The sequence below is a fragment of the Podarcis pityusensis genome (genome assembly GCF_964106645.2).
Source record: "Podarcis pityusensis genome assembly, chromosome: 18".
Classification (NCBI taxonomy): domain Eukaryota; kingdom Metazoa; phylum Chordata; class Lepidosauria; order Squamata; family Lacertidae; genus Podarcis; species Podarcis pityusensis.
The window spans coordinates 6364559-6377641 of NC_138043.1; the positions used below are offsets into that span (position 1 = coordinate 6364559).

At 46.7% G+C, this 13083-nt stretch overlaps 1 protein-coding gene across 2 annotated transcripts in view; it reads left to right on the forward strand.

Annotated features, from left to right (window-relative positions):
* MPND (MPN domain containing) overlaps window positions 1-13083 on the forward strand; it is a 29420-nt gene continuing 16337 nt past the window's right edge. The window contains exons 1-5 of one of the 2 annotated variants that reach the window (XM_080989017.1): window positions 1-111; window positions 4111-4319; window positions 6912-7142; window positions 8877-9036; window positions 10706-10781. In XM_080989017.1, coding sequence (XP_080845143.1) covers window positions 99-111; window positions 4111-4319; window positions 6912-7142; window positions 8877-9036; window positions 10706-10781 — 689 coding nt within the window. In that variant the 5' untranslated portion in view covers window positions 1-98. Of the gene's footprint in view, window positions 112-1492; window positions 1555-4110; window positions 4320-6911; window positions 7143-8876; window positions 9037-10705; window positions 10782-13083 lie in introns of those variants that run through there. The other variant, XM_080989016.1, reaches the window with a different exon arrangement.

Here is a 13083-nt window from a genome sequence, read left to right on the forward strand (position 1 = left end):
TTCTCTCCCGTTCTCCTTTCCTCCCGGGGAGAGGCGGGGACAGCCGGGAGCCTCCGCGCTGTGACGCGCAGAGGAAGCGGCGAGGGGGAAGCGGAGCCATGGCTGCAGCAGGTACCCGGGAGGGAGGCGGGGATCGGGGCCCGTAGGCAGGAAGCAGGGAGGGAGGGAGGGAGGCGCGCTCCCGGCCCGGCTCGGATCCAGACCCTCTTTCTCCCCGCAACCAGCCCAGCTCAAAGGATAGGCTCTCGGCCCGAGAACCTGCTTTTGCAGCCGTGCGCCCGGGGCGCGCGGCTCCCAGGCGGACTCCTGCCGGGATGGAGAGCGCTGGTCCTCTGAGCGCGCACAGACGGCTGCAAAGCCCAAGCTTAAAGGATGGAGAATGGTGCTGATGTTGGGGCTGCGCACCCGCAGCTCCTGCTCATTTATCTCCCTGCCCCGATGGGTTGTAGGCAGGTGTTAGCCCTGCTCCGAGTAGACCCATTGGAAACAATGGGCGTGACTAACAGCGGTTCTGTTGCAGAGTCAAGATTTATATGCATCATCTGTCGGTCTCTCTCTGTCCATCCATCCATTCTTCCATCCCTCCGTAGGATTATATTAATTTTTGAATTCTGAATTTATTGTCATTCACGTTTTATACTGTATTTTATGCTGTTTTTTGTTGCATCAATTAAGTGTTTTAAAGTTGTTGTTAGCCGCCCTGAGCCCAGTTTTCTGAACCGGGAAGGGCGGGGTATAAATAAAAATTTATGATTTTATTTATTATTAATTTCTCAAAATTGATATGCCGCATAATTGTAAAAAAAAACCTATAACCATCCATCCTTCCTAATATATTTTCACAAAATTTAGACACCACAATTGTAAGACAAAAAAACCCCCCAAACCTCAAGGTGGTTTGCAGAAAGATAAAACAACAACAGAGACAAGTAAACAACAACAACTATTCAATAATATATCCAGTGAAAGGCAGGGCACACCTATCCTAAACATCTATTCGTTTATTCATGCCGGGGGTTTTTATATTAATAGTTTATTGAGAAAGTTTAATTTATAGGAGGAGAGTGAGAAAAAAAGAAAGAAAATAAACCAATACAGTGGTACCTCGGGTTAAGTACTTAATGCGTTCCGGAGGTCCGTTCTTAACCTGAAACTGTTCTTAACCTGAAGCACCAGTTTAGCTAATGGGGCCTCCCACTGCTGCCGTGCCGCCGGAGCACAATTTCTGTTCTCCTCCTGAAGCAAAGTTCTTAACCTGAGGTACTATTTCTGGGTTAGCGGAGTCTGTAACCTGAAGTGTATGTAACCTGAAGCGTATGTAACCCGAGGTACCACTGTAGTCCCTTCTGCTTCCCATTTTTGGTTTATGCAGGCTGTAAGATCCAGAACCTCTTTCCTTCCCCTTCTCTCATTCTCTCTCTCCAAACTCGGAGAACTCCCTCGGTTTTGGGGCATGAAGAATTATCCTTCACTCTGGGGGGACGGGAGGAGGAAGAAGATTTGCCATGAGGAGGGAGGCCGGTTGCCAGATTAAACAAAGTTTCAAATACAGTGGTACCTTGGTTCTCAAACTTAATCCGTTCCGGAAGTCCGTTCCAAAACCAAAGCGTTCCAAAACCAAGGTGCGCTTTCCCATAGAAAGCTATGCAGAAGGGATTAATCCGTTCCAGACTTTTAAAAACAACCCCCAAAGCAGCAATTTAGCATGAATTTTACTATCTAAAGATACTGTTGATCCATTAAATGAAAGCAATAATCAATGTACTGCACCATAAAATAAATAAGACAGTATTGTAGGTGATAAAAATTTATATATTTTTTTCTTACATGCACTGATGATAGTCATTGTTTGGATGGGGGGCTTTTATCCATTTCGGCAGTCACACAATCCATCAGCAGCTGACCTGGGTTCCACACAGTCACAAAAACAAATGGAACAGAAAAAGCCTCGAAAACAAAAACACAAAATAAATAACAAAAACAAAAGCGTCAAACTTAATCTGTTCTGGAAGTCCGTTTGACTTCCAAAATGTTCAAAATCCAAGGCGCAGCTTCTGATTGGCGCAGGCGCCCCGGAAACAATAGCCGACAGCCGCATCGGATGTTCGGCTTCCGAAAAACGTTCGAAAACCGGAACAGTTACTCCTGGGTCCTTTGTGTTTGAGAACCAAGACATTTGGGAACCAAGGTACCACTGTACCACTCTAATTAGGGGAGTGGGGAGATCAAAGGGCCTATGTAGCCCTCCAGCTGCAACCCCAGACTCATCTAATCTTAGCCAAAGCAAACATACACCCCTTCTCTACACAAGGGGTCAGGGGACGATCACAAGTGGTAACACCAAAGTCGTATCCATCAAGAACTGTCCCGCCAATCTTCACCTTCATAAGGACTAGGTGCTTCCTTATTAATTTTTACAAAAGGCACCAAATCCTAGATGCTGGATTTTGCATCAGATTTCCCAGCTCTCTGATTCACAAATCTCTCCATATGGAAAGCAACTTCTAAACAATTGGGAGGTACAAGAAGCTGCTTTCTCCTGAGGAAGCCCATCTGTCTAGCTCAGTATAGCCTGCAATGGCAGGTAGCGGATCATCGTATTGCAGAGTTGGAAGGGACCTCCAGAGTCCCTGCAATGCAGGAATCTCAGCTAAAGCATCCATGACAGACGGCCAGCCAACCTTGGTCTGGACCAGGCATAGGCAAACTCGGCCCTCCAGATGTTTTGAGACTACAATTCCCATCATCCCTGACCACTGGTCCTGTTAGCTAGGGATGATGGGAGTCGTAGTCCCAGAACATCTGGAGGGCCGAGTTTGCCTATCCCTGGTCTGGACACTAGACTTTTGCTGATGCAGCCTAGAATAAAAAGGTAAAGGGACCCCTGACTATTAGGTCCAGTCGTGGCCGACTCTGGGGTTGCAACGCTCATCTCGCTTTATTGGCCGAGGGAGCCGGCGGGAAGGTAAAACGCCGTTTACCTTCCCGCCAGAGTGGTACCTATTTATCTACTTGCACTTTGTGCTTTCGAAGTGCTAGGCTGGCAGGAGCAGGGACCGAGCAACGGGAGCTCACCCCATCATTGCGGGGATTCGAACCGCCGACCTTCTGATCGGCAAGTCCTAGGCTCTGTGGTTTAACCCACAGCGCCACCTGCGTCCCGCAGCCTAGAATAGCCTTAGCCTTTTTTTGCTGCAGCATCACACTGTGGACTCACGTAAAACGTGTGGTCCACCAAGACCCCTTAGATCCTATTCACACATGCTTCTAGTAACTCGGGTGTCCCCCATACTATATATGTGCATCTGGTTCTTCCTGCCTAAGTACAGAACCAGACAATTGACCCTATTAGAATTCCTTTTGCTAGCTTGGGCCCAGTTCTCTGCAATCTGTTGAGGTCATTTCGAATTCTGATTCTGTCTTCTGCGGCATCAGCTACCCTTCCCAGTTTGGTGTCTACTAGATCTTGAGGGTGGGTAGGGGAATATTTCCAACCCCGCCTGGATTTGCCAGGGATCGAACCTAAATTTCCCAGCCTGATCCGTCCCGGCTCCCTGATCATTCCTTCTGCGCTTAGTCTTCCCAAACCATAGCTGTCAACCGTCCCTGATTTGGTGGGAAAGTCCCTTATCCCAGCGCCGGGTCCCGCTGCTGTCCCTTATTGATGATGTCCCTTAAATTTGCCAGGTTTCAAAGGAAGCAGCTCCTCTCCCTCCCTCCCTGCCGGCCAGGGAGGAGGGAGGCTCCAACTGTGTTGCTCACCCAATAAGGAGTCTAAGAACGACTGGGGGGTGGAGCTTGCATGCCTTGTGCCGATCAAATCGGCTGCGTTGCCTGGGGACTCGCCTTTGCTCAGCGCTTCCCAGCGGAGAGGCGATGGTGGTTTTCCTTGCTGCATCCCCTTTGCCGGGTTGCTGCGCTGTGGGAACCACCGCTTGAGGCTTCGTTTGGCTGCTGGCTGGGCTTTCTGCCTTTGGCTCGGAGGGGCTCAGAAGTTGAACATACCTGTGCTTGGAAAATCCCTTATTTTGGCTGCTGATCCCTTATTTTCGAGGCTGCGGGTCCCTTATTTTCAAATCTGTAAGTTGACAGCTATGTCCCAAACCCTAGATGCAGAATCCCTTGGAGGAGACGATTGCCTGGAAGAGGACGAGGAGGAGCTGGAGGCGAGCTTGGAAGACCACGAGAACGTGGGGAAATTACTGGTTCCTGGCAGGCGTAGCTGCTGCATCCTGACCCGACGAGGAATCACTCTGCGTGTGCTTCTAAAGGACGGGCTGATTGAGCCCGGAGAGGGTGTCCTCTCCATTTACTACCTGGTAATAATAATAATAATAAGGGACGCAGGTGGCGCTGTGGGTTAAACCACAGAGCCTAGGACTTGCCGATCAGAAGGTCGGCGGTTCGAATCCCCGCGACGGGGTGAGCTCCCATTGCTCGGTCCCTGCTCCTGCCAACCTAGCAGTTCGAAAGCACACCAGTGCAAGTAGATAAATAGGTACCGCTCCGGCGGGAAGGTAAACGGCGTTTCCGTGCGCTGCTCTGGTTCGCCTGAAGCGACCTAGTTCTGCTGGCCACATGACCCGGAAGCTGTACGCCAGCTCCCTCGGCCAATAAAGCGAGATGAGCGTTGCAACCCCAGAGTCGGTCACGACTGGACCTAACGGTCAGGGGTCCCTTTACCTTTAATAATAATAATAATAATTCATTATTTGTACCCCGCCCATCTGGATGGGTTTCCCCAGCCACTCTGGGCGGCTTCCAAGAAAGCCCAAAAATACACTAAGATGTCACACATTAAAAAGTTCCCTGAACAGGGCTGCCTTCAGATGTCTTCTGAATGTCAGGTAGTTGTTTATCTCTTTGACATCTGGTGGGAGGGTGTTCCACAGGGCAGGTGCCACCACCGAGAAGGCCCTCTGCCTGGTTCCCTGTAGCTTTGCTTCTCGCAATGAGGGAACCACTAGAAGGCCCTCGGCGCTGGAACTCAGCGTCCGGGCAGAACGGTAAGACGCTCTCGTCGTTCCGTCGCTTCTCCTTCCAAGAAGCGGACAAGGGGAGTGCTGGCCCTCAGTGGTGTGGGATGTGATACGTTAAGTAGCAGTCAAGCACAACATTCCTTGTTTTCCTAGAGTGGACATGCAGGGGGGATGTTCCTGTTTCCTCCTGGCTGGGACATACTTCCTTTTACATATGACTAGAGGGGGCATATGGGACGCGGGTGGCACTGTGGGTTAAACCACAGAGCCTGGGACTTGCTGATCAGAAGGTTGGCGGTTCAAATCCCCGCGATGGGGTGAGCTCCCGTTGCTTGGTCCCTGATCCTGCCAACCTAGCGGTTCGAAAGCACGTCAAAGTGCAAGTAGATAAATAGGTACCACTCCGGTGGGAAGGTAAACGGCGTTTCCGTGCGCTGCTCTGGTTTGCCAGAAGTGGCTTAGTCATGCTGGCCACATGAGCCGGAAGCTGTACACCGGCTCCCTCAGCCAATAAAGCGAGATGAGCGCCGCAACCCCAAAGTCAGTCACGACTGGACTTAAACGGTCAGGGGTCCGTTTACCTTTACCTAGAGGTGGGCATGACCTTACCTGTAACAAAAGGGACAGGGCACGCAGTTCTCTCTCTTTTTGACTTCCTCCATCATTGGATCAGCTTTTAGCTAGAGATTAGCTTCCAGCCAACAGAGGACACTGAGATTATCTCCATATGGGATAGATCCACGTATATACTTTTTAACTAAGTCTGCCTTCAGGTATCCATCTGTGAACTGAATGTGAGTAAACTACTTCTATACATAGCTGTCAACGTTTCCCTTTTCTTGCGAGGAATCGTATTCTTGGGAATTTCTCTTTAAAAAAGGGAAACGTTGGCAGCTATGCTTATATATACTTTACACAAGATTGTGGTGTGTTTATTCTTTTAAGAGGGGTACAACATAAATGAATTTAGAAAAAGACTGGAATCATCTATTTCTCTCCTGCACACCCACCCATGCCTTTGTTTTGTCTCTTCTCTCTCTCTCTCTCTCTCTCTTTCTCTCTCTCCATTTTTATTGGTTTTTTTAACATATCCTTTCCAACAATCGTTTAACATAACTTCTTATCTTATACCATATTTTAGACTTCCGTCAACCACTTCTGAAGATTTTCTGTTCTTTATCATTTGTTCTGCATTTCTTAATTTCTCTATTACTTTTGATTATCCTTGACCAATAGTTCTCATTGTAGTCTTTCTTGCAGTATTTCAAATAGTCCTCCTTATAGAACTTCTCGCAGTCTTACTAGCATAATCTGTTTGTTACAATTGCTTTTCAAATAGTTCAAATATTTACTCCAGTCTTCTAAGAATCTCTGATCCCGCAGATTTCGAATCCTTCCTGTTGTCTAATTCTGCATAGTCCATTAATTTCATTTGCCATTCCTCTTTCGTCAGTAATTCTTCTTGCTTCCATTTTTGTGCCAATAATATTCTCGCTGCCGTCATTGCATATAAAAACAACTTACACTCCTGTCTATTAATATCATCTCCTACAATGCTAATTAAAAATGCTTCTGGTTTTTTTAATACAGTGGTACCTTGGGTTAAGTACTTAATTCGTTCCGGAGGTCCGTACTTAACCTGAAACTGTTCTTAACCTGAAGCACCACTTTAGCTAATGGGGTCTGCTGCTGCTGCCGCGCCGCCGGAGCACGATTTCTGTTCTCATTCCGAAGCAAAGTTCTTAACCTGAAGCACTATTTCTGGGTTAGTGGAGTCTGTAACCTGAAGTGTATGTAACATGAAGCGTATGTAACCCGAGGTACCACTGTAAATGTATATTTCAACATCTTTTTCGTCTCTTTATATATCATTTCCCAGAAGTTTTCCACTTTTTTACATTCCCATTGTCTCTCCTGTCTAACCTGTCCCAGGGCAAGAAGTTCTTGGGCGACCTCTTGACGGATGGCAAGATCGTTTGGCAGGAGACGGGTGAAGTGTTCAATTCCCCAAGCGCCTGGGCGACCTACTGCAAAAAGCTTGTCAACCCAGCCAAGAAGTCTGGGTGTGGCTGGGCGTCGGTCAAGTATAAGGGCCAGAAATTAGACCAGTATAAAGCTGTTTGGCTGAAGAAGTACCAGCCCAACACACCCCCTGCCGAGGAGGTGAATGAATACCCTAATTTCTCTTTCACTTGTTAGAGCGCTGCATTTATGTACAAGCTAAGTAAGCAACAAGGGATGCGGGTGGCGCTGTGGGTTAAACCACAGAGCCTAGGACTTGCCAATCAGAAGGTTGGCGGTTCGAATCCCCGCGACGGGGTGAGCTCCCGTTGCTCAGTCCCTGCTCCTGCCAACCTAGCAGTTCGAAAGCACGTCAAGTGCAAGTAGATAAATAGGTACCGCTCCGGCGGGAAGGTAAACGGCATTTCCGTGCGCTGCTCTGGTTCACCAGAAGCGGCTTAGTCATGCTGGCCACATGACCCGGAAGCTGTACGCCGGCTCCCTCGGCCAGTAAAGCGAGATGAGCGCCGCAACCCCAGAGTTGGCCACGACTGGACGTAATGGTTAGGGGTCCTTTTACCTTTACTTAAGTAAGCAACAGTTTAGATTTATCCGATTATGGTAAATGCAAAAAAGCTGCTTTTAATGGGTTAAAAAAGAAAGAAAGGAAACAGACTCTAAATTTTTATATATACTTAATGGCGACACAGTTATTTGTCCTCTTTTGTTTGTGCTTCCGTGCAAGAATAACTAATGCAGTTTTCATTTACGCTAAGAAATCAAGGGCTATCTGCTTTCTGCCCCGAGATCTTTGGATGAAGGGCAGCATACAAATTTAATAATTTAATGTGGGCCCCCACCATTGCTGGGGTGAGAGGTTGGGAAGAGATATTCTTACTCTCTCATAGCAGAGTTAAGCACAACAGCGATTGCGCAGAGCACATTAAAACTTGGTTAGATTTCACATATGCCCTCATCCACTTTCAAAACAAATGTTCCCCACAAAAATACTTAGGCTAGAATAAATCACAGTAAGTGGTTTATTTATTTTTGCTCACAGAGTTTCCAGAATTTAGAATGGACAAATCTGTCAGCTGGCAGTAAGACAAAAATGAAGAAATGACTTTAAAAGCAAATAACTTTTCAGTGGTACCTCGGGTTAAGTACTTAATTTGTTCCGGAGGTCCGTTCTTAACCTGAAACTGTTCTTAACCTGAAGCACCACTTTAGCTAATGGGGCCTCCCGCTGCTGCCGTGTCGCCGGAGCACAATTTCTGTTCTCATTCTGAAGCAAAGTTCTTAACCCAAGGTATTATTTCTGGGTTAGTGGAGTCTGTAACCTTAAGCGTATGTAGCCCGAGGTACCACTGTACTTACTTCCAAAGAGGATCATGCAACCTTGGGGTTGCAGGCTATAAGATCTCCTTTTTTGAGAGATTCAGTTCACTTGGTTTTTCTTGCAGCTGGGAGCCATCGTCCGCATGGCTCCTTCTTTGCTTCTTGCATGAAGCACAGAGAAAAAGACTGAGAAGTGGGGAAGCAGAGGGCCTGCTAAGCCACACCCACTTGCTACCTGGGTTCCGGGCTCAGGTTAACCCTTTCATGCACGAAAGTTTGAGTTGGCAACTGCATATTGCAGAAACTGCCTCTGTCTTATGCATTCTGGCCCACTGTCAAACAGCTCTGGACGTTCGATCTGAAGCCAGCTGGAGCAACTGAGGGCATGGCTATTCTTCCTTCCTCACATGACAGCTCTTGTAGGCTGAGTAGTAGTGGGGAGACAACCTTGTTTCCTGCTTGGCAGGGGGTTGGACTCGATGGCCCTTGTGGTCTCTTCCAACTCTATGATTCTATGATTCCTCTCTGACGGCTTTTGCATCTCTTTTCCTCCCCCAGAGTTTAGTGAGCGAAGGGGAAGAGGATGAGCTTGCCGATGAGGAGGAAGAAGAAGCCAAGGGGGTTAAGTCAGTCCTCTCAGAGTCCATGCTAGCTAAGAAATTGGAGGACAAGACCCGGAAGCAGCAGGCGAAAAGTCTTGCAGAATTGCACAGCTCAGGTATGTCAATGTAGTATTGATTTATATGCCGCTGGCTTGCCAAAATGGGCTTCTAAGCAGTTTACAAATGTAAAACCAATTACATATATTTTTTAAAACCCTATTATTTGTGATTTAAATACACAACGAAACAATTTCGCTCATACTTTAAAAACACCCATAAACTTAGTACAGTCATACTTTGGTTCTCAAACGGAATCCATTCTGGAAGTCCGTTCGACTTCCGAAAACGTTCAAAAACCAAGGCGCGGCTTCTGATTGGCTGCAGAAGCCGCGTCAGACGTTCAGCTTCCAAAAAAAGTTCGCAAACCGGAACACTCACTTCCAGGTTTGCAGTGTTTGGGAGCCAAAACATTTGAGTCACAAGGCGTTCAACAACCAAGGTACGACTGTATAGTTTTATTACATATGCGACCGCAAAACAGTCTGACTCCACAAACAGATCTTTAGACAGCAGGACGCTCTGAAATAAAAGAAATTTGTCAGAACTGATGTCCTCGCAGATTCTTGGAAAACAGACTTCCCCCCGCTGCAGGAAGGAATTTTGGCTAGCATTGTTGTTGTTGTTGAATCGTTTAGTCGTGTCCGCCTCTTTGTGACCCCCTGGACCAGAGCACGCCAGGCACTCCTGTCTTCCACTGCCTCCCGCAGTTTGGTCAGACTCATGCTGGTAGCTTTGAGAACACTGTCCCACCCGAGACCAGGGAGAAGAGTCAGTGAAAGAAGACTGGAATAAATTTAAAGATTATTTACAGAAATATTGTAAAATTAAGGAATTTTAGAAGGATGTTGGATAGAAATTAAGTGGTTTCCAGCTGTAATGCTTTAAGAGATACGAAAAAAGGTTTACAAATGGGTAAAAGCTTAATGGTAAGGATTTGCTGAACTAACAAACTGAACTGGAATACAAAAAAGGGAGGTGCGAGGAGGTCCGGGGAAATAAGTGCAAGGAAGATAGGTTATGGAAAATTAACGTGTTTTTAACTGTTTTATTTTGTATGTTTCTTTTTATTCGCTACTTTTTTGTTATATCCTAAAAACTTTATATTTTCTTTCTTTTTTTGCATTCTGTATTTTCTGGTATTTTTTGAAACTTTAATAAATATCATTTAAAAAAAAAAAAGAGAGAGAGAACACTGTCCCACCATCTCGTCCTCTGTCTTCCCCTTCTTCTTGCACCCTCCATCTTTTCCAACACCAGGGTCTTCTCTTCTCATGAGGCAGCCAAAGTATTGGAGCCTCAGCTTCACGATCTGTCCTTCCAGTGAGCACTCAGGGCTGATTTCCTTCAGGATGGAGAGGTTTGATCTTCTTGCAGTCCATGGGACTCTCAAGAGTCTCCTCCAGCAGCAGAATTCAAAAGCATCAATTCTTTGGCGATCAGCCTTCTTGATGGTCCAGCTCTCACTTCCACATATCACTACTGGGAAAACCAGTAGCTAGCGCTACCCTTTGATAAAGGTCACAATGGTTATGCTATGTATAAAAAAAATACATTTTGTAAACAAAACGAAGCACAAACACCCGCAATTAAAATGCAGAATAAAATAAACCTGCTTAAATGGTGCAACAATGAAAGGTGTTGAAACGGAGGGTGGAGATGTTTAATTTTGCGTTTCATGGCTCAATTTAGCTGAGTGATGGCCAGTCGCTTTGTTTTTAACCGCAGATAGCAGCAAAAGGCTGGACTGCAGGAATCGAATCCCTGTCCGTTATTGCAGCCTGGGGAGTCGGGACTCTGCCAGGTATGTCCATCGTATGTATGAAATCCTCTCAGTAGCTAGAGACGCATGTCTTGTGTGCAGCTGTGCTCAGGAGGTGACATCTAATTTAAAAAGCAGGAGGAAAGGCTGTAGTCCTCAAGGCGAAGGCAAACTTGAGAATGGATGCCTCTGTTTTGAGTTGGTGGGTGGGGAGGCAGGATTTCAGCCGCGGCTCGAGAAGCTAGTTTGCTGAAATGCGGCCAACAATGTAAAAGATAAAACTCTGGCTGGGATTCACCATGTGGCCCTCTAGACTTCTCTCGCCGGCCCCTGGAAAGCACCCACAATTCTTGCACTCTCCTACAGTGTTTCCCCGAGCCGGAACATGCCCGTGAGCATAATAATAATAATAATAATAATAATATATTACTTATACCCCGCCCATCTGCCTGAGTTTCCCCAGCCACTCTGGGCGGCTTCCAACAAAAGATTAAAATACAATACAGTGGTACCTTGGGTTACATATGCTTCAGGTTACATACACTTCAGGTTACAGACTCCGCTAACCCAGAAATATTGCGTCAGGTTAAGAACTTTGCTTCAGGATGAGAACAGAAACAGCAACAGGAGGCCCCATTAGCTAAAGTGGTGCTTCAGGTTAAGAACAGTTTCAGGTTAAGTACAGACCTCCGGAACGAATTAAGTACTTAACCCGAGGTACCACTGTAGTCCGTCAGACATTGAAAGCTTCCCTAAGCAGGGCTGCCTTCAGATGTCTTCTAAAAGTCTGGTAGTTGTTTTTCTCTTTGACATCTGGTGGGAGGGCGTTCCACAGGGCGGGTGCCACCACCGAGAAGGCCCTCTGCCTGGTTCCCTGTAACTTGGCTTCTCGCAGTGAGGGAACCTTTAGCAAGGCCTCTTGCTAGCTGGGGAGAGCAGAGAGGGGAAGACTCGTGAAATTTACATGTATTGCTCCTCCCACTTTTGGCTCTGGCCCCTGAAAGGGAGTGTGGCCCCCAGGCTGAAACAGTTTCCCCTTGCCTTGCAACGGCACTTTGCGATACGCCGCAGCGTTTGTGCAGTTTTCGGCAAAATAGTAAGAAAGCAAAAATAACGACTTGCTGAATGCAAGATGGGTCTGGAACACATTTGCGTAAACCGATTCTGAAGAAAATGTTGTTGTTTTTTAACCACTCTAACGAGGAACCTGATACTTTTGGGCATATTTTCTTTTCTTCTGATTTTGGCATTTATGCCAGAAGACAATTATTAGAGGCCTTACAACTCAATAGGCTGAATTCTATGATACCAACAGTTCAGGACCTGCTTTCAGACAGGAATGATCAAATTACCGTATTTTTCGCTCTATAAGACGCACCAGACCACAAGACGCACCTAGTTTTTGGAGGAGGAAAACAAGAAAAAAATATTCTGAATCTCACAAGCCAGAACAGCAAGAGGGATCGCTGCACAGTGAAAGCAGCAATCCCTCTTGCTGTTCTGGGTTCTGTGATATCTGCGCAGCCTGCATTCGCTCCATAAGACGCGCAGACATTTCCCCTTACTTTTTAGGAGGGGAAAAGTGAGTCTTATAGAGCAAAAAATACGGTACTTTAATAGTGGCTGAATTTTTGAGTGCTGTCCATGTAGAAAGACTGGGCCATTATAAAGAGATTTAGTGACTCTTAACTGATTGGTGATGTGGTAGTGTTGTATTGTGTTATTTATGCAAATTGATTTCCTCAGGAGTTAAAGATCTGACTGGGACAAACCTTGTTATGCTGAGCTCGTATTTTGCACAATTTGTATATAGTGTCTGTTTGATAACATGTGGTTTGCTATGCCTAATAGCAGGTGGCGCTGTGGGTTAAACCACAGAGCCTAGGACTTGCCGATCAGAAGGTCGGCGGTTCGAATCCCCGCGACGGGCTGAGCTCCCATTGCTCGGTCCCTGCTCCTGCCAACCTAGCAGTTCGAAAGCATGTCAAAGTGCAAGTAGATAAATAGGTACCACTCCGGCGGGAAGGTAAACGGCGTTTTCGTGTGCTGCTCTGGTTCACCAGAAGCGGCTTAGTCCTGCTGGCCACATTACCCGGAAGCTGGACGCTGGCTCCCTTGGCCAATAAAGCAAGATGAGCACCACAACCCCAGAGTCGGCCACGACTGGACCTAATGGTCAGGGGTCCCTTTACCTTTATATAAACAGAAACACAGAAAGAAGCCTTTGACCAAGTCAAGTTTTCGTTCCACCTGAGTTCAGCACCTTTGTTCATTCATTCCTGCAGTTCCCGTTCGGCTGATTGATTGATTGATTGATTGATTGATTGATTGATTGATTGATTTT